The sequence below is a fragment of the Nomia melanderi genome, chromosome 13 (assembly GCF_051020985.1).
Source record: "Nomia melanderi isolate GNS246 chromosome 13, iyNomMela1, whole genome shotgun sequence".
Taxonomy (NCBI): domain Eukaryota; kingdom Metazoa; phylum Arthropoda; class Insecta; order Hymenoptera; family Halictidae; genus Nomia; species Nomia melanderi.
The window spans coordinates 2,012,530-2,033,846 of NC_135011.1; the positions used below are offsets into that span (position 1 = coordinate 2,012,530).

At 47.6% G+C, this 21,317-nt stretch overlaps 2 protein-coding genes across 2 annotated transcripts; both read left to right on the top strand.

Annotated features, from left to right (window-relative positions):
* Positions 1-7,326: 7,326 nt before the first annotated feature.
* Positions 7,327-8,846, top strand: LOC116433473 (uncharacterized). The gene is made up of 2 exons (XM_031991606.1): positions 7,327-7,831; positions 8,485-8,846. Exons 1-2 carry the CDS (start codon positions 7,327-7,329, stop codon positions 8,844-8,846), a joined length of 867 nt encoding a protein of 288 aa, XP_031847466.1.
* Positions 8,847-14,270: 5,424 nt separating this feature from the next.
* LOC116433424 (uncharacterized) lies at positions 14,271-16,690 on the top strand. The gene is made up of 3 exons (XM_076373349.1): positions 14,271-14,721; positions 14,800-14,904; positions 16,422-16,690. Exons 1-3 carry the CDS (start codon positions 14,271-14,273, stop codon positions 16,688-16,690), a joined length of 825 nt encoding a protein of 274 aa, XP_076229464.1.
* The last annotated feature ends 4,627 nt before the right edge of the window (positions 16,691-21,317 follow it).

Consider the following 21,317-nt stretch of genomic DNA (forward strand, 5'->3'; position numbering starts at 1 on the left):
TGACCAAGTGGCCTCATTCGATCCGAAGACCGGAAGCGGTCCGCCGTGCCCGACACGGCGCACGGAAAACACGGAAAACCGTGGCAGCGGCGATGGCGGCGCGTCGCATCGGCGAACGAAGGAAAACCGGCGATTTCGCGAGCCAGTTCGGGCAACAAGGGCTCCCACGATTGAAATCGCGCGCTTCCGTTACGACCGACGCGGCGGTCGGCTCCCGGCATTCCTCCGTGCCCGCGAGGAATCCGAAAATTGCGAGTAACGAGCCCCGATTGGGCGCGCGGCTGCTCGGTAGAAGTGAATACGCGCGTTCGCGTGCGCCTTGAAATGTTCCCGGCGCTTGGGAGCAAGAGATTGTTGCTAGTAGCAACGATTTTTCAATAGAAACGAGCGTATAATAATATTCTGATGTTTATCTATTAACTAGATAGGTGTTCTTGACGAGGACACTCGTCACGAGTGGCGAGACAACTTTTTGCGAGACATTTTAGGTACACTTTTGAGGTCGCAGGTAACCGGTTAATAATTCATGAAGTGCATCACGAACGAGAATATGAGATCTATTTTTCTTGCGTTTCAGATTTTATTAGCTTCTATGTAGAGTGAAGGTTTCATTAGAGTTTACCAGCTGCTGTGTCTATATCTCATTAGAAGTTATTAAATATTCCACTGTAGCGCCGAAGGTAACACGAACAAACGAACGCAATCGTGCCTCGGCGCAACGAAGATTTAGAGTAGCGTTCTCGGAAACAAGACGAAACACGAACGCAAGAATTCCGTGAAGATAGAGCACGCATCTCGACTGACCGCCGATTAATTAGTATACAACGAACGCGGGGCCCCGGGTGAAAAAGGATCGAACGATTCACGGCCGGGGGATTTATTACGACTGCTTCCAAGAAACCGGTGCTCCTTTTCTGAAACATTCCGCGGGTTAACAGGCGATAAAATAAAACCAGACACACCTTCTTGCGGGAATAACGCTGAGCCGGGCGATTATCCTATTTCCGTCTAACAGGCCGGGGCCGGTTGCCGGCTCGCGGACCGTTCGACCATCGATCAGACGCGGATTAAACGATCAGAATCGACGTAGCCGAATGGTCACGTGCGGCCGGTCGTCGATTTGCATTGCCCGATCGCGTTCGCGTCTACCTGTTTCGTTAACTTTCTCCCGGTAACCTTGTTCCCTCATTTTTTTCCCTTGACGCGTTACCGTTCGCGTCCGCCATCTTTACGCACCGGCCGGCCGGCCGGCGTGCCGGCGTGCCGGCCGGCCCGATCGATCGCGACGCAGAATCGTCACGTCTCTGGGTCTGTAATATCAAGGTCACTCCCATCGCGAGATCGCAGCTTCGCAACCTGGATTTCCAGGCGATCGATATCGATCCGCCGATCGGCGACGCTGCGAGGTGAACTAACGGCCAAACGCTTAAAAGTGAAACTATTCGGCCGACGCGGTGGATCTCGCGGGATCCTGCGAGACGCTGATAAACCGAGCGCAGGCTGATAAGAGTTCCACGCGATCGCAGGCCGAACAGGTTTGTCCCGTTCACGGAAGCTTGTAAATCGGCGCCGGTTATCGGACTGCTGCGTGAAAAACGATGGAAACCGAGAGAAACGCTGGAGCGCGGGAAAAAATTCGTTTCTTTCAGCGGTTCCGACGGTGAAACTTTGTTTTCTTTTCATTGACGAGCTTGCCCTGAGAAGATAAGGATATTGCGCTGTTATCGCAAGTTTCACTTAAATCGCGGAGTTAGTTCTTGATGCAATCGTTTCTGTTCTGCGGTTGCTGTATTCTAATATAACATTTTTAGAAATATTAATTTACAGCTTATCGTTTCACTCGTTTTTAGAGTGAATTGAAAGCTTTTTTAATTAACAATTTCCGGTGCAGAGATGATAATTCTAAGATACTGTCCTATCTCAGTTTAAGTATGATGTTAGTTATAGCACTGTTTCAGATAATTACGTGTATTGTTGATGTGTAAAATGCACGGTTGTCCACAGTAATGGCGTCGGCCGAATGTGATCAATGAACAAAGCGCCAGTACGAAAGCAGATCTTCCGATTTCACCGGAAACCGGTCACCCACGCTGTCTGGCCGGCGAAACAAGCCTGGCGACCGCGACCCTGACGAATCGGCCGATTGGAATCCGACGTAACGGTCCGCGGAGTACCAAAACACATCCTCGGGACCGTGAGATCGTACCGGCCACGGCGAATAATCGGTTACCATATACGAATCACCGCCGGCACACTTTTTCACGTTTTTTCATTGGCGTTTGCCTCCGCGCGTTTCGCCAAACGATCCCCGCAAGCACGGGAACCGGGACGTCCCACGATTTTCGATTCGAAGTACCACTTCCAATATGAAGTTGTGAATCTTGTTGATTTTAATGGCTTCCGTGCTGTTAACCCTTTGCACTCGAGACGCGACGTTCGGCCGCCACTCGGTTTAACTAGCGAAATCATGGAGTCTCGTATTTAACATTAACCCTTTGCACTCGGAAGTATTTCGTCAGAAATATTCAACATTCTCTAACTAGACGACGATATTTTTTGAAATTAACTAAAAGAAAAATCAAGTGAATTGAGAAACAAAGCTTTTTTCCCAATATTTTACATACCGATGCATTGTATACAGTTCAATATCGAATATCAAATTTTATAGTTTTACTAGATGAAATCATGACTGAGAGTCACCTCTCGAGTGCAAAGGGTTAAGCTTTGTGATAGCGCGATATATGAAATATTGAAACGAGATTAATTTACTGGTGATTTCTCTTTAACCTTATCATCTTGAACGGTACGCCATTAGCGGCACAACTCTCATCGGTAGTGATTATAGTCTAATCTAACGCAACACGGTGACCAATTGAAACTTTATTTATATTTAATTTATTTAATTATCAAACCATCACAGATAAACAACCTACAGAAATGTCGACCGATTACCACCGTTTCTCACGGTGCTTCTCGTTGTAAACAAACAGACAGATGTTTAAGTCGCGAGTCGCCAAACCGGAGGAATGTTAATTGGACTCGAGAGACGCGGATTTGCATAAGAATCCGCGGGTTAATAGCTGAGTACACAGCATCTGCGGCGGACACGGACGAAATAAAAATGTGAAACGCGAAAGCCGCGTAGTGGTCCGCTCAAGAATGAAAAGCGGATCTGCGGTCGTTTTTCCTGTGTGACCAGATCCTCGTCGCGATCTCTACGTCCGCGTACTGTCGCTTAACAGCCTGCCGATCCTATCAAGAATTTCAAGAACGACGTCTCTTCTCGCGCAGGTACTCATCTATCAACCGGAACGCAAACACAAGCGGTTGCTTTCTAGCGTGGTTCCTTTTCTTCTACCGGCGAACGACGTGTCGCGTGACCAGGAAAGTGTATCGGGAATACGGAACAAATGGCCTGCGCCCCGTGCGATACGTTTCAACAGATACACGGACCGCCGCGGAAAGTGTTCTGCCGATTAAAACAGGGACACCGCAGAAGTTTTTCCGTCGAACTGCTCGGTAAACCGAGCCTGTTCACGATCCGCGGATCATTCATCGGTGGTTCATGTTTCTTGCTTATTCTCTCAACGGCGAGATCAGAGATGGAACGAACGTCGAGAAATGGGAACTCCGTGTTTCCGAATTTGGACGAGATCCAAAGTTTCTCGCAGAAATTTGCATGTTAGAAACTTAGTTCTCGATTCTTGTGACTGAAATGTTCTGTAGATTGGAAGTTTGAATTTTAGGATTAATGCTTTATATTTGTTACGTATTTAATTGCAGAATATAATGAAGTCAAGCTCGGAGAAATATTTCTCACGATTCCCTATGAAATATTGTTCGATCGCGAGAACAGTTCCGTTGATAATGGAACTTCTGCATAGCGTTAATCGTCCAAAGCGGTTCTGTTTAATTAAGCGAACTGATTACAGCCTGGCGAACGCGCTCGAACATTGGCACACTTCGTCGTACGCCGACCGCCCGGAACGCGTTGTTCTTCCCTGGCGTAATTGTTCCTTGTTACGGCACTCGCTGCCGCCATATTTACTTTCTTTACGAGCGTAATATACCGCCGAACCCGTTGCTTTCCAACAGTCTTTTTCGCCTCGATTTGAAACCCCGTGCGCGACATGGAATGTCCCTCGCCCAGGTGTCCCGACGCACGATCGTTACTTTTCCCTGGTTTCACCGGCAACCACGAGTACATCAATTCGCAATTGCAAAAATAAGAACACATTCCGCTAGCCCTACAATTTCTTGAACATGTTTGTTCCTACAAACTTGATGTTTGAAAACATCAAACCAACCCCTACATTCAACTCCACTCTCCGAGTCATCCCAAAAGACAACATAGCAGCGCGTCCCAAGTAGAAAGATCAAAGCGCTTTATTTTTCAAAAAATGTTCCCCGGACCTTAGAATGTTCGGCCGGGGGTAGGTACATAGCGCCTTTATGTCGAAGGCTATATCCAATAATAGTTTGATACATAGATATATCTGTAGTATCTAGAATTATTTAGCGTAGGTTAAAGTATTGTAGGATGAATGGTTCGTTGTGCGTGCGTAAGGGCGGCCAGGTCGTATCGCGACGGACCGGCGCCGGGATGTTTGGAAAATGGTGTGACTGCGTTTAGAAAATCTCGAGTGGCTGAAAGAATGCGAGGAAGAGTGTCTGGAACTGAGCGACTGGACCGAGAGAAAAGCGTGTACGCGACTGCGTCAATTTTGACTATGGACGAAAGATGCGAGTGAGAAGGGTGCAAGGGTGAGAAAGACAGAGCGAATGGGGGTGTGTGTTAAAAGCAAGTGGGAATGCGTGCGAGGACATTTTGGCGAGAGACAGCGGAGAACATTTTTGTGCGTGAAAGAGTCGCGTGTTGACCTTCGTGGTATTAAGTTGTATTTTCACGTGTTGTCCATATTGTTTCCTAATTCTCTTTTCACTGAAGATCCACCTTTTCGATATCTATAACAGTAGCCCCACTATAAACTTGTGGGCTCATCCGGGATCGCTATACATCTCAAGTCAGTTAGCTACAATTCCACGGAGATTCGCGCGGAACAACCGAAACGGCCGGGCGTTCGGCCATTGGCGTGCGTGCTCCACATCCGTGACACGGTTCTCGCGTTGGGTCGCGGGTCCCCGCGACACGGCCCAGGGTTCTTCGACGGTGTGCGTGGCCGAGCTCGCGCCCGTCCGTCCGTCCGGTCGTTCGGTTGGCTCACAGTGGTCCGCTGATGGCGAGCCCGGAGGTGTTCCACGCCGGGAACCAGTTTCGCGACGAGGGGAACGATCCCTCTACCCGTTTTGCGGGATCGGTTCTCTTTTCAGCCGGCGATCGCCCGGCCGGGAAGGAGGCAGTCGATCACGGATCCCACCACCGGGGCTACCGGAGCGACCAGTCAGCCAGCCTCTGGTATCAAAGGCAAAAGTGGGCACCACCCGCCTCCCCAAGCGGCCGCCGCCGCCGCCGCTACCGCGCTATCCGGCGGGATGATGGTGGTGGGCCCCGGCCGGCGGCGCGCGAAACCTTTTCGCGGCGTGGCGTTGTTAACCCGGCGGATCTTACGTATATAAAGTGGCCGGGGCGAGACGACGGGTTCAGAATACTCGACACGCTCGGTCCACGCAATCGGGTGACACGCGCGAAGCGACCCAGCCCGTTCTTCGTCTGCCAGGAAGGAAGAGAGAAGAGGCGCCAGCAGCGTGCCCTCTGCAGCTTCCGGTCTACGGTTCCGAGGATACGAAACGAGGTCAGTGGTCAATTGTTCTTTCTTTTTATCAGGTAGCTCGAGGATCTTTTCTTTGCGGGTTTTGAAGGATGATGGGATGGGATATTATTGGGAGGTTGCTGTTATGAGTTTTTAGGTGTTTTTGGTTTTGTGAGATTGTATTGGTGATTTTGGAGGTTTCGTTTTGGGAGTATGAATTTAGCTTGGTTGTAAGTGGGATTGGGTTCGTTGTGGTTCTTTTGGTAATTGAGTGTTGGTGAGGATTAATTACCTGTGCGATTGAATTGGTCGTTTCAGAGTTTGTTAGGAAGAATTTTGTTTTATTTGTCGTTGATGGTAAGGGTTACTTTAGGAAGTAGTAGATAATTTGATGGTTAATCGTAGTGATACAGGTGGTTAACTTTGAGATCTTTATTTGATTACTAATTAAGCTGGTTCTGTATGGAACTTCATTAGGATCAGTAAGATACAAAATAACTGTGTAATTATATAAATATCCTTAATCTTGTCGAACAGTGAATTTAAAAGGTGCAGGATTTCACTTACGTTTCAATGGGAAGTCATGAAAAATGAGATTACCGTAATTATGGGTGAAAAAGTACGTCTGTATCGGTTGCTCGCGATTTATGGGTGACCCACATACAGTCGGACACGTCAGGCAGTGATTTTTCAGGAATGCAATGAATAGAAAACGTCAGGATTTATAAACGTTGCGTGGAACTAGTGTACGGCGCGTGCCGGTCCGGTGACTTCGACGCGTGGTGAAGCGCTAAATCACGCGGTCCCGTACATTATAGAGCCGGCGCGTAATAGTAGCTTATTAACCGCCGAAGTACAACGTACACTTAATTTTCTAATAACCGTACAGTTCCAGCTGAGCGCCGATCAAACGTCTCTGTCATCTTGTTCTTCAATTTCTGCGAGGATAATTCTTACATTGATACATCGCGAGTAAGATTGGCTCGAACGTAAATTACACGACTGTCGACTCGAAGCGTTATAACACTTTACTTATTGTTCGCCGATAAATAAGCGGGCTAATTTTATTTCTGACACCTTTCGATACGGTAATTGATACCCTCCGATGCAAAAGTACTTTTTAACACACTATCGAAGCATAAATCAAAAGAGGAAACTTATCTATAACTAGGTTACAGTATTTTCAATCGTATGGTAACTCAGTCTTAGGAATTTAACTATACAAAAATACTGATTTTCTCGAAGAATCTATCGAAAACTCGACAAAATGGAGTTTCAAGAATTCTACGAAAGAATAACTCATTCGACTGTTTGGCAGTTCTAATTTAACACCAGATTTACAGACGTTTATTGTGAAGCTTGTTTCATTGTCCCTAGAAAAATTAATATTCGTTGCTTCAGATCTTGAGAATCGGAGATTGGAAGATAGACAATAAAGATATTCACTCGTGTAATTGCTTCAACCAAAATCGACTTACTCATTCACCGAATAACCTTTATAGAATTCAATACGCGTCAAATTGACGCGTCGCGTAAACCTAGTGTTAACGGAAAGTTCCAGTAATTTCGAATTGCAAGTGAATTATCTAAGAAATTTGTTTCACAGGGGAACACGATGAAGGGGATACTATTATTCCTGTCGATCTCATGGGCGGCGATGTGCCTGGCGAACCCGATGGAGAAGCTCGACAAGCTGAACACGCTCGAGCAGACGTCGCCGACGGTAACGGACCGCGCCAAGTACGAGGAGGAGCTCCTCCGTAAATTGAACTCGAACTGTTCCCAAAACCACCTGAGCAGCTGCGTGATGCTGAAGCTGGTGACGCATATGAACAAGTTTCTGAAAAAGGCGTCGATCGAGCTGACGGACGACATCGAGATCAGAAAAACCAGCCAGGTCGCCGAGGAGGTGGTCACGTTCGAGGCTGGCCGCAGCAAAGACGACGAGTCCGAGGTCCTCGACCTTGTCGCGAGCAAGGTGTACGCGTTCATTAGGTCCAGGAGCATCAAATGGAGGATTCTGCCGGAAGACGACGTCGTCGTCTCGGCTTCCGAGGACGAGAACGGATCGTTAAACCTCAGCCTGTCCATTGAACGGTCTGACAACCCTGTGCAGGATGGTAATTATTTTATGTAAACTTTAACCACTTGCTTCATGACAGTCTTTAATTCAATATGAGACTAATTGTAACCGTAGAATGAATTTTATCATTCGAAGCTAGAGATTCGAGAGAATTCAGATCTAGAGTCGAATATATCTAGCTAGGATATATCTTATCACTTGCTTCATGACAATCTTTAATTCAATATGAGACTAATTGTAACCGTAGAATGAATTTTATCATTCGAAGCTAGAGATTCGAGAGAATTTAGATCTAGAGTCGAATATATCTAGCTAGGATACATATGTAAACTTCAAGAGGAAACCTCAAGTAACCTTTGATTCAACTCGAGCCCTTAGAAGAATCCATATCCAACACTGCCAATATATATCCCATCGAAACCCTTCCCATAAATCACCGATAACCATCGAAGTTCAAAGACCCAACCCAGTAACGTAATCCTAGCAGCAGCGACCTCCTAGAGACGAAACGAAGGTGAATCCCAGACGCTGGCTCTCACTCCAACAATTACAACCTTGCCGAGTGTGGAGTTCTTGCATCTGGCAGGCAATTCGGTCACGCCTCGCCAGAGTTTACTGCCATAGAAAGTCCCCAGTTTTACCTTCCCCGACGAAAGCGACAACCGTCTGATCCCGGCGCGCATCTTCCAGGTCGCGGGAAGAAGAACAACAACCTTGGACCCCTGATCGCCGCCGCGGTGCTGAAGATCGGCCTGATCGGCGGTTTGGCCTTCAAGGCTCTGGCCTTGCTGGTCGGCAAGGCGTTGCTCCTGTCGAAGATCGCTTTGCTCCTGGCGGGCATAATCGGCTTGAAGAAACTGTTCTCCAGCCAGAAGCACGTCACGTACGAGGTGGTCGCGCATCCTCATCACAGCTCCAGCCACACCTTCAGCTCCGATCACGGTCACGGGGACAGCTACAGCAGCGGCTGGGCGAGGAGTTTCCATGGTCAAGGGCCCATTCCTGGGCAACCGGACGCCCACGAGTTGGCCTACTCGGCGCACGTCAAGTGAACGCAGCCATCCGACCCGCGGACCCCGTCTCGCGGCACGTAATTACGCCGCGCGGAGTCCGAGGGGTCAACTTTGCTATCCGACTGACCTGCTTGCCCAGCACCCTCTTGCCTTTAATTTAATTCTTCTTTAGTATTTAATTCTTCTCTCTCTCTCTCTCTCTCTCTCTCTCTCTCTCTCTTTCTCTGTGTCTGTCTATCCCTCTCTCTCTCGCTCTCTCTGTCGTAATTTTGTTCTAATGATCTTCATCTACGTTTGGGCTAGAACTGTTCACTCATTCGACTCGGCTTATTCATCACTGACTGATCGACGGACGGGACCCTGTGACGGACGTAATGTTCCTTTGTTGCCTGTTTAGGAGTTCGACGTTTGATCTGATTTCAAGGGGAACTTTAATTGGGAGCTTGTTAGGGATTGATCTGTTGAAACTGGAATTGAGAGGATTGATTGGCTTTAGTTGATATTGAGTATTGGGGTTATGTGGATTGATTAAGGGGAATTGGATTCAAATTGGAACCTGGTTTGTAGGAATTGAGGATTGATGAATATTGAATGTAGAGATGTTCGGAATTGGAATCTGAATTAATTAGTACTCGACGCCGAACTTTTACACGACCGACCATCAAGACTTGAATCGACAGATCGTGAAATTGCGTCCTCACGACCAAATCATTCGACCGAATAATTCCGACCGACCGACGGACGCGACGCCGCCATCGACGCAAAAGACGTAGACTCACACCTTGTAACTATACTCCATCGATATTATTTATACTTAACTTATTCGTCGCGCGACTGTACCATAATGTACTCACGTTGTTTTCTTGTGTATAAATAAATATTTATTGTATTTTCTTTTGTAACGCTTGTATTCCTGCGAAGAACAGGCTAGTTGTTAATTTCATTGATCTAGGGAAAAGCGTCACCGCGACCATTGTACACCGTTCGTACCCACTGTATATACTGCGTGCACGAAAGAAAGAAACTCAGCAACTCTGTACATCTTCTCCACTTATTTCAACGACTCTCAACAAGCACGACACTCTATTTATTCCGACAACGAGGCGATCCTCCGAAGCTACCTAAACGGTCTCACGCGTGACTCCTGCGGTTACGCAATTTAACGAGAGATCGAGGCGAGACAGGTACGCGCCAGTAAGAAGACAGGAGAACCGGGTAGCAGTCGTTCGCCGCAAGAGGACGCCATCTCGCTCGGATGACTCGCGATCGAACGCGCAACCGCGATCCGAACGAAATCGCGGTGCTCCATCGCTGAACCGGAAACACCGTCGTTTCCCTGTTGCCCCGTTAATTGCAGCCATCGGCGCAATTATCATTGAACGGAGAACGAGGCACGAACATCGTTAACAGGCACCTGCCGACCGCGATCGGCGATTAAAATAATTCCCGAGCGAATCGAAAGCTCGTTTCGCGACGCAAAACGCGTCGCAAGCGCGTCGCCGTCGATCGAGGAGCGATAGCCACGCGCGTGTGACGCAGTCTGATTAATTGCAAAGGTATGCAGCCCGTTATCTTCCGATTTGGTCTGTTTGCGAGCCGGAAACCAGTGAAACGGATCCGTGTGCTTTTCATTACGACCGATTTAACGGCGGAGCGCGGCTAATCGCTCCGTCGGCCATTGTCGAGCCGCGTCCGGCGCGAATGCGATCGGTCTAAACGTTTCCAATGAACCGTTCGAGACCGTTCGGAAGGAGCTCGGTACAATTATTCCAAATCGAACCGCACGACACGCGGCGCTGAAAATATGTCGAACGTCTCGTATTCATCGCGCCGCGCTCCGGTTTGCGGAACTTAGCGGGACTCGGGCCGGTGTGACGATCGCGTCGAGTTACTCCAGGAATGTAATTCCACGCGGTATCTCGAATAATTCGCGTCTGTTCCCGATAATCACAGTACGCCGGGGTCGAAACGACGCGCGGAGGATCTAGGAAATGACCTAGAATGAAGGAAACCTGCCGACTATGACGCGTTACACGAGGAAATCTCGGAAACGGAAAATACTCGAGAATAAAGTATAACGAAGTGTACACGGTACTTCTATCTAACGGACAACAGTCGAACGAATCGTTTCATTGCCGATGCGATATAACGTCGAGCGTTCAAGTTCGAGCGAACATGCATTTCCCCGGGAATGTCCGGCGGGCACAGAAGTTTTACTTCGTTGACCCGGATGTCTCGGCGAAGTCAACGCGCGGGCAACTTTCGGAGGCGTCAAAGATGATCGGAACGAAGGGAAAACCGGCGGGCCGAGGGGGGAGGGGAGGGAGCGGTGCACGAGGCATCTTTCATTCAAATAAGTCGGCCTCGTTTCGGCCGGCAGCTTTCTCCTCCGCGATTGGGAAGAATCGGTAAGGAGATGACGGCGCGATAAGGGACGGAGAGAGGCGTCCCTCCGGGAGGATCAACTTTCGGTTTCGGGTGAGAAGGGGACCCCCGTCATCGTTGACCCCGTTCGACGAGCGGTCCTCGTAAATCGGTAAAAATCGACACGTGTTCCAGCCGACAGCAAGTTCGACGATTAAAAAGCAATTCCGCTCGTTCGCTTCTCTGTCATGCGGACCATCGAAGTTCCTTCGCGAACGTTCGGTTCGAATCGAACGATAGAATCGAACGATGGAATCGAACGATGGAATCGAGACGCGGCGCGATAAGGGAGACGAAATTCTTTCACGGAGCGGTCCGGCGTGACCCGATTTCTTTTCACGGCCACGGTTTTCGCCGGATTCGGAGAAATTCGTCGCGAGAGGAGAAAGTATCGGATATTGATTGAATCTTCTTGTTATTGACACGGCCACGGCCGAGGCGGCTGCGTGTCCGGCGGGGGCCGGCGGGGCCGACACACATTCTGCGGATCGAGAAAGGAGAAAACACGTCCGAGATAGATTCTAACGTTCGCCTTGCGCTCGCGGAAGTGCGGAGAGAAACCGTGGACTAATTAGAGGCTCTGATTCTCCTATTAGACGCCGGAGAATGCCGCGCGTTCGCGGGCTCGCCTTAAACCCGGGGGCGCGACCGAAATCTGTAACTCGAGCTGTTTGGCGGTGAAACGAACTTAGCTTTAGGAGAATGCCGGAGGTTCGGTTGTGGAAGACTTTCTGGTTTCGAATGGAGAATTTGCGATTTGAGTGGTTTGAGGAATAGAGAGTTATTCCTGCGGTTTGTTGTGTGGTTGAAGTAGCTCACTGGAGAGGATGTTAAAAGGAGACTTCGCGATTAGGAATTGAGTCGATGAGAAACGTTTAACGATATGAGACAATTCGTACGATAGATTTCACGTTGAAGGATTTCTAATAGAAACAATGTTATACTAACTATACGATTGAATAGTTTCATATCATTAAATACCGACATCAACATTTAGGCGACCTCCTAAAAACTATAACTACAACCTCCTCCATTATCTTCAATAGAACTCATTCAATCAATTCGGTTAGAAACTGTTTCGAACCGCATTTGATGGACTGCAAATAATCCGACTTACTAACCAACAAAGGAAAAGATAAACAGAATAGAAGGCAATCGTTGCTAAGTGAAAAGCGGGAGATATCTTAATATCATTAATGAACGAACCTCCTAATCAAATACTCATCACTTCCAAAAGATACGTTTACCGCAAGCTTCCTACAACGATCTCTGAAAATCTAGAAGTAACAACCGTACCATCCGCCATTGCAACATTCAACATACTCCTCCCAAGATGTCCGTCCCAACATAACCTCACTTCAACGAACAGCCCTAACCTAGCTCAACTCACAGCATCCTCATCCGACTAATCAACGCAACCCCTAACTCTGCTCGAACGGAAGCATCGTCCCCTTGAACCCCAGCCGGAAGAAGGGAGCAAATGCGAGGGACACGCGGTCAAAGGCGAACTCCTCCCGCCGCGTCCCCATGGCCGTCGATCCGGTTTCAAGGATACACGATCGTCCGTGTGGCGTGGCGTCGTCCCGAGGAACGAGCGAACGGTTTCGTACCGGGCCTAGTTATACCAGCCAGCCGGTGTTACGTATATGTATACCGTATCGTATCGGCGGGCGTACGCGAAGGGAAGTGGAACAGAAGAGAAAGGTATGCGGCCGGGATGAACTAGTTTCGCGGGCGAGGCGATATCTTGTCGCAGCCGATCGGCCCGAGAGCCGAGAGCCTCCCACCACGCCTCGCGCCGCGATCCTTGAATCGAATCCTCCGATCGAAGAGAAAGGATTTCAAGCGAAGGGTGCACCGGCCGGTGTCACGCGACGCGACGCGTCGTCGGATCTTTCCCTTCATCCTCGAGCGACTCGTCAACCGGACCATAGCTCACGCGTCTAATTTCCAAGACGGAAGAACGCACGCGTTCCTCGAACCCGGTAATTACGAATTGAACGCGCAGGCGGGTCGCGCCGGGAAAATCGGCCACCTTCTCTTCCGCTCCACTAAAGCGCGGAAAGAGGGAAAGGAAGAAGAAGACGCGGCACGGTCCTCGCCGTACGCTTGCATCGGGAATCGCCGATCGTCGATCTGGAGCAGCGCTGATATCTACGAATTGGCTTCCTTGTCGCCATTTTCGACTGCTGTGGTCGTTGATTGAGTCTCTGATGATCTCAGCCAGGAATAGATTGACTGAGGAGTATTAGGTTTTCAATGCTTATGAGGAATTAAGCTGAGGGATAGATCGACTCTCGATGTCTATTAGGAACTAAGCTTCTTTTCCTAATAAGTTCAGTTCCTACTGATCCGGGCACCGAGGAGTTAAGCTTGCTTCCCAGGAAGCACTCCGAATATCGCAGATGAACTAGTTTACGCTTCTAAGGTCCGAAGACTCAGGGTTTCGATGCCAGCCGCCGAAGATTCGGATCTCCATCCGGAGATTGTAAGGTCGACGCTGGTCCTCGGCGAGGCGAAGGCGGCACTGATCTAGAAGAACGAATGCGAGGTGTTCGCCGCGCTTTCGCGGCGGCGGATCGTCGACCGATCCCGTCGCGCGTGGCGTCGAGAGACGAGAGCGCGCAGCGCGGCCGGCCGCCTATCCTTCCCGCAGCCAACCGCGGCGTAACGCTCTAAAACGCCTCGGAAACAAGAATTAAAGGAATCCACGAGAGGATCGTCCGACCGAACGAAAAATTGCAGGCCTAATGCACACGGTAAGAACAGGGAATGTGCCGGGGCTGTCTGGTGCCGATGCTCTCGTTGCTTTTTTCGTAGTACAATCACCGGTGCCCGGCAGCTACAACTATATAAATGAGATTTGAAGCGGGCGTTGATGCACCACTCGGACCTCCGCCGCAGGTTCCGCAGGATCAGTACAGAACCGGTGCTTCAGTCCACGTCTAACGTCGTTCTTGTGCGTAACACGATCGTACGGTCTACGTTTCCGCGACATACGGGATATTGCGAATCTCTTCTACACGAGATCTTCACACCATGGATTGGGTGGGCAGGACGCCGTTGGGTTTAGGGGATCGCCGCGGGCTGGCACTGTGCGTCCTCTTGATCTCCGCGATCGCCGCGAGCGCGCAATCCGCGGACACCGACGAGACCAAGGACGCCTGGGGAGGATTTACGAGCGGATGCTCGGCCGCCGACGCGAAGAACATGTCTGTGTCCTGTTACGGGGTCAGGATCGTTAGGAAGATCGTTCAGCAGCTGCTCGAGAAGTCCAGCAAGGAGCCTAACATCGAGATTTTCGACGGCGTCAGCCTGGTCGAGGTGCCCGGGCCTGGCCCGGCGAGGAAGGGAAGACTGATGAAGGGCTTCGCCGGTATGGGCTCGGTGATACAGTTCCTCGAGGGACGCGAGCTCAGAATCAAGCTGCCCAGCTTCCTGCCGCAGAACATCGAGACTGCTATTCAGGAGAGCCTGCCTGCCGAGGAAGGTTCGCTCTGAGGTTTCATGGGACGTCGACGGCTGGATTATAGGCGGATTATAACTGGATCGTGTGTTTTGTTTGTAGGCAGGGGGAGAGCAGGTTACGGAGGTCTCGGTGGCGGCGGCGGCGGCGGGGGCGGAGGGAAGAAGGGCGGCGGCGGCGGATACATGATCATGGCGCTGATGATGGGTAAGACGACACGATATAGTATCGCTTAGTTTCCTGGTGTCTAGCGTTGCTTCGCCTGGGAACTCGTTTCGTCATGCAGAAGTGAATCGCTAGACGATGGAGATGTAAACGGCTTTTCTTGGGATTTATGAGATTGGTTTTACTGTTTATTCGGTTCATCGATGCATTGGAGGAGTTTGAGTAGTTTAGAGCTTGAGAGATTTTCAAGAGTTAATCGTAGTTTTGAATGTGTATTTGAGTGCTGATGAGTATGAGCCTTTGTAGTGAGTTGGTAATGATTGTAATTGTGAATTAATAAGGTCTTTTCGCTAATGATTTATTGTAATTATTGAGCTGATTCTGGGTATTAGGAGTTTTCTTAGATAATATACGAAGAACGAAAGGTAATAAGAAAGCCAGGGAATTGTTAATTATCGCAAGTATATCAAGTCAATTTGTTGGTGCTTGAATCTTTCGAAATTAGATGTAAATTTTGTTATGGGCGAGTTGAGTTTATTACTTGCACGGTACTAAATCATAATAATCAGATACAATTAAAGTGTAACTTTCGTTCTTCGAGTGTGAATTGTATGTGGACTAAACTAAATCTTACCAGGCAGAATTTGGACATCCATTGCTCACCTGTGACTAGCTATTCTCATTAAGTGATTGCACTTTTCGACATTGACTGTCACTGCTGAATATCGATACTTACATTTCGTTACAATCATAGGTATCTAGGTCATCGATCATTCTTTTCTACAACCATCATTCCCGTTTCTCGAGAAATCAAATATTCGTAAGGATAACATCGTTGACTTCGAAATTAAGTAAATTCATCAGAAAGAATGCTGCAGTAATCAGAACGAATCACACATAATACTAACTCTTCCATAATTCAAATGAAAGTCTATATGAAAGCCTAACGGAACTCTCCGAGTTTCGATTCTTGCCACACTGAATTCACGCTAAATCATCGGTTAAATCGAAACTCCACGTTAGCCTCTAGAAATGTAGCTAATAAATAACTCATTCAAATCACTAACAAAAATCTTCCTTCGTAAAGAATCTCCACCATCAAATGAACATTATTTTTGTTCTAATATCTATTAAGAAAAACTAGCTCCTCTCCTCTCTATCTATTTTTCCTTATTACTGTCAAACTAAGTACTCTATCTTTCGATCTATCTAATGAATATTTTATTTATTTTCCATTTGATCTTATTCTTTAATAATCTACTATCTAATCAATCATCTTTCTCACTCTCTAATCCAACTATCGAATCAATACTCCACTTTTCTCATTCTTCGATCCAACCATCCAATCAATACTCCATCTTTCTCAATCTCTAATTCAACCATCCAACCAATACTCCATTTAATCTTATTATTCAACAATTTACTAAACAATCAATCATCTTTCTCATTCTCTAATCCAACCATCGAATCAATACTCCATTTAATCTTATTTCCTAATCCATCTACCCAACCGATACTCGATTCTCCTAATTCTTTACTCGAACGATCGAACATTCCAGGCAAGATGATGGCAGCGATGGGATTCGGTGCTCTCGGGTTGCTAGCGATGAAAGCGTTGATGGTATCCGCGATGGCGTTGATGCTGTCGATGATCGTCGCCGTGAAGAAGCTGACCAGCGGCCACGACAGCGGCGGCGGACACCACGTGGTGTACGCGCAGGACGTCGGCCACCACCATTACCGCAAGAAGCGATCCCTCGGCGAGGAGGCGAGCGATCTACCTTACAGAGGATACGCGCACCTGTTCGGTGACTCGCGCGTGTCCTGATGAGACCGCGCAACCGAAATCCAACGACGGGACAGGCGCGCTCGCGCATTGACAGTGACAATGACATTGAGACACACGTGGTGACCGACTGGACGTTTCGTTGAAAGTGAACAAACACACACACACACACACACGCATATACAGACAAGACCGAGGACGGACGCTGGCGAAACCAAAGTACACTCGACTATTTATCCTCTCATAATCGTTACACGCTCATCCCTTTGTTTTTGTACCTTATTTATTTATTTCGCGAATAAAACGAAACTGTACGCAACAATCATTCACCAAAAAAAAAAGAGAAAAGAAACCAAACGATCCGATGTCTTTATTCACCGTCGGCTCCCACCGCGTGGGAACATCTATCTAGTGATCCGAGCAAACGGTCCAGAAAAAGTGTGCCGAGCGTTTCACGGGACATTATCCCCGATCAGATATCGCCACCGGTGTATCCGGCATGGAGATTCCGTACGAAATGAAAACTACCGGATGTCCGTTCCCTCCAAGTAGCACGACGAACGGAATCGCCGTTGAGCCGGCGCGGAGTGAAACGACGGTCTCGCAGCGGGCGCGTCGCCTTAGGCTCAATTAGCTCCCGTATTCGGGCCCGGCTAATTGCCCGGCAATTGAAATCCGCGATATCGGGACGCGCGCGAACATCACTTGTGCTGATCGTGGAAAGGGTGTAACGCGGACAGCGCGTTCCGCGTCCTGGAAAACTGCTCGCCCGGCTTAATCGTTGGAAAACTCGCCGGATCTTCCTCGCCGCGGAAGAAAGCGGGGATACGCTCGCCTCTTTCTATGCGGCCCCCTCCTCCGCGGGCCCCTCGTTCGATCCGTTCGCTCCCCGTCCGTTCCGCCGTCGACCTAGGCCCCTTCACCGGGCCCCGAGCGGTGGGGCGAGGAAAAGCGCGGACGGGGGACCGAGACCCACTGGCACACATTCCGCGCGCTACCTTTTTTACGTTTGGGATATCATAAAACGGGAAGGTCCTGCTTGAAATCGGCTCAGACCGCGCCGCGGCCCCTGCGCACGCGCATCAGGACGATGAACCTGCGACGCTGCTTTTCCTGCCGCTGCAACCGACGACGCCGCGTTTCTCGCGCATGATCCGACGATTTTCAGGCTCGGGACCAGCCGCTGCGTCTGTTCAGATTTTGAGGATTGCTTTAGGTTTTTATGATGATCTCGATGGTTTTTGGAGCAATTGGGTAGGAGGAATGAGGGTTTCTTTCTTGGATGATTGGTGTTTTGGGTGGGATTCTTTTAGTTGGGAGATTTTTGGATTTGCTTTGGTTTTGGATCATTGGGAGGTTTATTAGGGGTTTAGTTATAGTTTATTTATTAGTTCGTTTGGTTTTTGGAGTAATTGGTTAGGAAAAATGAGGGTTTCTTTCTTGGATGATTGGTGTTTTGGGTGGGATTCTTTTAGTTGGGAGATTTTTGAAGGATTTGCTTTGATTTTGGATTATTGTGGTGGTTTATTAGAGGTTTAGTTATAGTTTATTAGTTTATTTGTTTTTTGGAGTAATCGTTTAGGAGAAATGAGGGTTTCTTTCTTGGATGATTGGTTAGTTTTTCGTGGGATTTTTTTAGTTGGGAGATTTTTGGATTTGCTTTGGTTTTGGATTATTGGGGTGGTGTATTAGAGGTTTAGTTTTTCGGTTGGTGATTGTAATGTTTCGTTGGAGTTTCTTCTTTTGGAGATCGTTTAAGTGGTTGATTTCTTGCCAGTTTTCGAACGATTCCTTCTTGTTATTAATCGGCGTTACTGTAATGTACCGTAGACTTTTGTTGGAGTGTACGTTTGAAGATTACAGGTTCTAGTTACAGAGTTTGCTGGTGCTCTTCGAGATGTCGCTGCTTCCGTGGCGTTCTTCTATCTGAATCTCGCGTTGAAATAGATATTTATACTACTTCTGTCGTTGCGTTGATTTATAACGCACATTTTCTCGTGCTTCACATCGCGTATTCCTGGCAGAACTCTATATATTCAAATCAATTGAATATATGCAAGTAAAACTACGAACGACCTATTTGTCAGCGAAATTTTCTCTGAATTTTATCCATAAAACATATTGGCGAACTTGGACCGGAAAAATTGGGTCGCTTTATATATAATTCATCGTTTCATCGAGTTCCTCGTGTATTCATCAATACAAATGATCTTTCTACAAAATCATTTCTATTATTACCAACAACTAAACACCCAAAAAATTAATTAAAGAAAACCCTACAAAACTTCGACTAAAAATTACTAGAAATCGATTACAATAAGGAAATTCACGTAGAATAAATATAGATCACTTAAGACACAGTATAATCTAAGATAACATCTGATACCAATTAATTAGCAATTCATTCCAATACCCCGTATTTCTTCTATAAAAGGATACTTAACCCTTGCACTCGAGAGGTGACACCACTTGATTTCACACAGTAAAACTACAAAATTGATATTTAATATTACATTTCCCATAATGCATCATGTTGAAAAATATTCAAACAAAATATCTTAGTTCCTCACTGTACGCATGATTTCTGATCGACGTTGTTTCACAAAATATCGATTTTCTCGCCAGAAAATGTCAAAATATTTCTAGTGGAAAACTTCGTGCAAAGGGTTAATATACAAAATCTCCGAAATTTCGAAGCCAGTCGACTGATCAGCCGAATCCGAGACTCCACGTCCGAAGAATCTCGGTGGTACACGCTTCGTTCAGTGGCTCCGAGTTTCCTCGCGCCGAAAAAATCGGCGGATCCCGCCGGCGAGACGGAAAATCCGCGGTCCCCGCGGCGCTTTCGTTTTCGTCGCCGCGACGAAACAACGGGCGGCAGGACGATTAAATTTTTATAGCGCCGTAAAGTCGAGCGCGGCCAGCCTGACGTCACCTGCATCGCCGAGGGAAAACGAAAGTTAGAACGTTTTCGTGAATGGGCCGGGTCGGCGGCGGGCGGCGCGCGACGGAACCGGGTCCTCGGTCCCCGTTCGATTTCCGGGTACTCGGAACCGGCGGACGCCGACGGGAAAGAAGACAGAAAACTGGAGGTTTCTACTTTTTGACATTCTGCCCGCGCCGCGGCCCACCCGTGGCGTCCCGTTGCAACACAAGCGTTTCTCGAGACTCGAGTGTATCGTCTATTAACCCTTTGCCGACGAATGTCGACATATAAAGGGTTATCCCTTTGCACTTGGAAGTTTTTCACTGGAAATATTTAACGACTGCAAAGGGTTGACAATTTATACGTAACGAATTGAAATGAAATTTCGGATGTATCTTGAAATAACTTTGAATATTCTGCTTTCGCGTTATTCTATATTGCCCTGCATTTCAAAATTCAAACGGCTAATGCAACTGCCAGCACGGATTGACACGTGACCGGTCAACAGTGTGTTAATACCGCGTTTTCTGGCACAGCAGCCGCGGTGACGATGTCCCCGTCCCGTGCACGGTCCGTTACATTCCGCGCTCATCACTGATCAACGGAGGGAATTTAAAATTCAAATCGGTCCGACCGATTTTTTCGGCTCCCTGAAACTCGCCCGAGTCATCGTCGCGGCGAAGAATTTCTGTCACGGCGGATTTTACGAGCGTTAGACCGCCTGTGAGCTAAATATCGAGGAGCCGTTTCTCTCTTCTATAAATGTTCCGCGCGAAGATTGATCTGAGGTGTTAACAGGAAATTGTATAATCATTTAGGGTGGAAATGAAAATTGGGAACGAGGAATTAGAATGTTTTCTCGAAGAGAATCGAAATCGAACGGTTAGTTCTTTGTTTTATTGATTTTTTGAGGGAAGATTTATCTGAAATGTTGATGGACCATGGTGATGGTGATTAGAAGTTGAAAATTGGAATTTGAATGGTTAGAAATAGGAATGATCGTTAACTTATTGGACAGGTAGAGTGTAATTGATCGATTATGTGAGTGAAAATTAATCTGAAGTGTTGATGGATGATAGTAATGATGACTAGAAGTTGAAAATTGGAATTTGAATATTTAGAAATATGAATGTTCGTTAACTGATTAGATAGGTGGATTGAAATTGATCGATTATGCGAGTGAAAATTAATCTGAAACGTTGATGAACGATAGCAATAATGATTAGAAGTCGAAAATTGGAATTCGAATGTTTAAATAACGAGTTTCTGTGAACCGATTGGACAGGTGGATTGAAATTGATTTGGGGACGCAAAGGGGGTGGAGCGAGACTTTCTGACGCAACCTTGGGACCGGTTGTTTCCTGTGACCCAGTTCGATTCTCGATCCGTTGGAATGGAGATTTCGATCGTGGCAATTTGTTTACAACCTGGTGTCCGGAGTTAACCTGTTCTCGGATAGATTAACGGCTGTGTAAAGCTGTACCTTATCTACTGTACATCGTAATATTTACTTTCTTTGCGTGTCTTTGATTCGTCTTCCTGTTCCTCTCTTTTCCCCGGCGTCGCCGTGTTCCTAACGCGATTCAAAAACACACAAAAAGTCTCTCACTGATTAACGATCGTTCTTTTGTGATCTCAGTTACTATTTTTACTTAGAAAGTTTATCTTCGCTTGAACAGGTTCCGTATATCATTTGAATCCGAGCAGTTGATCAAATTACTACGGAAAAACTAGTAATTACAC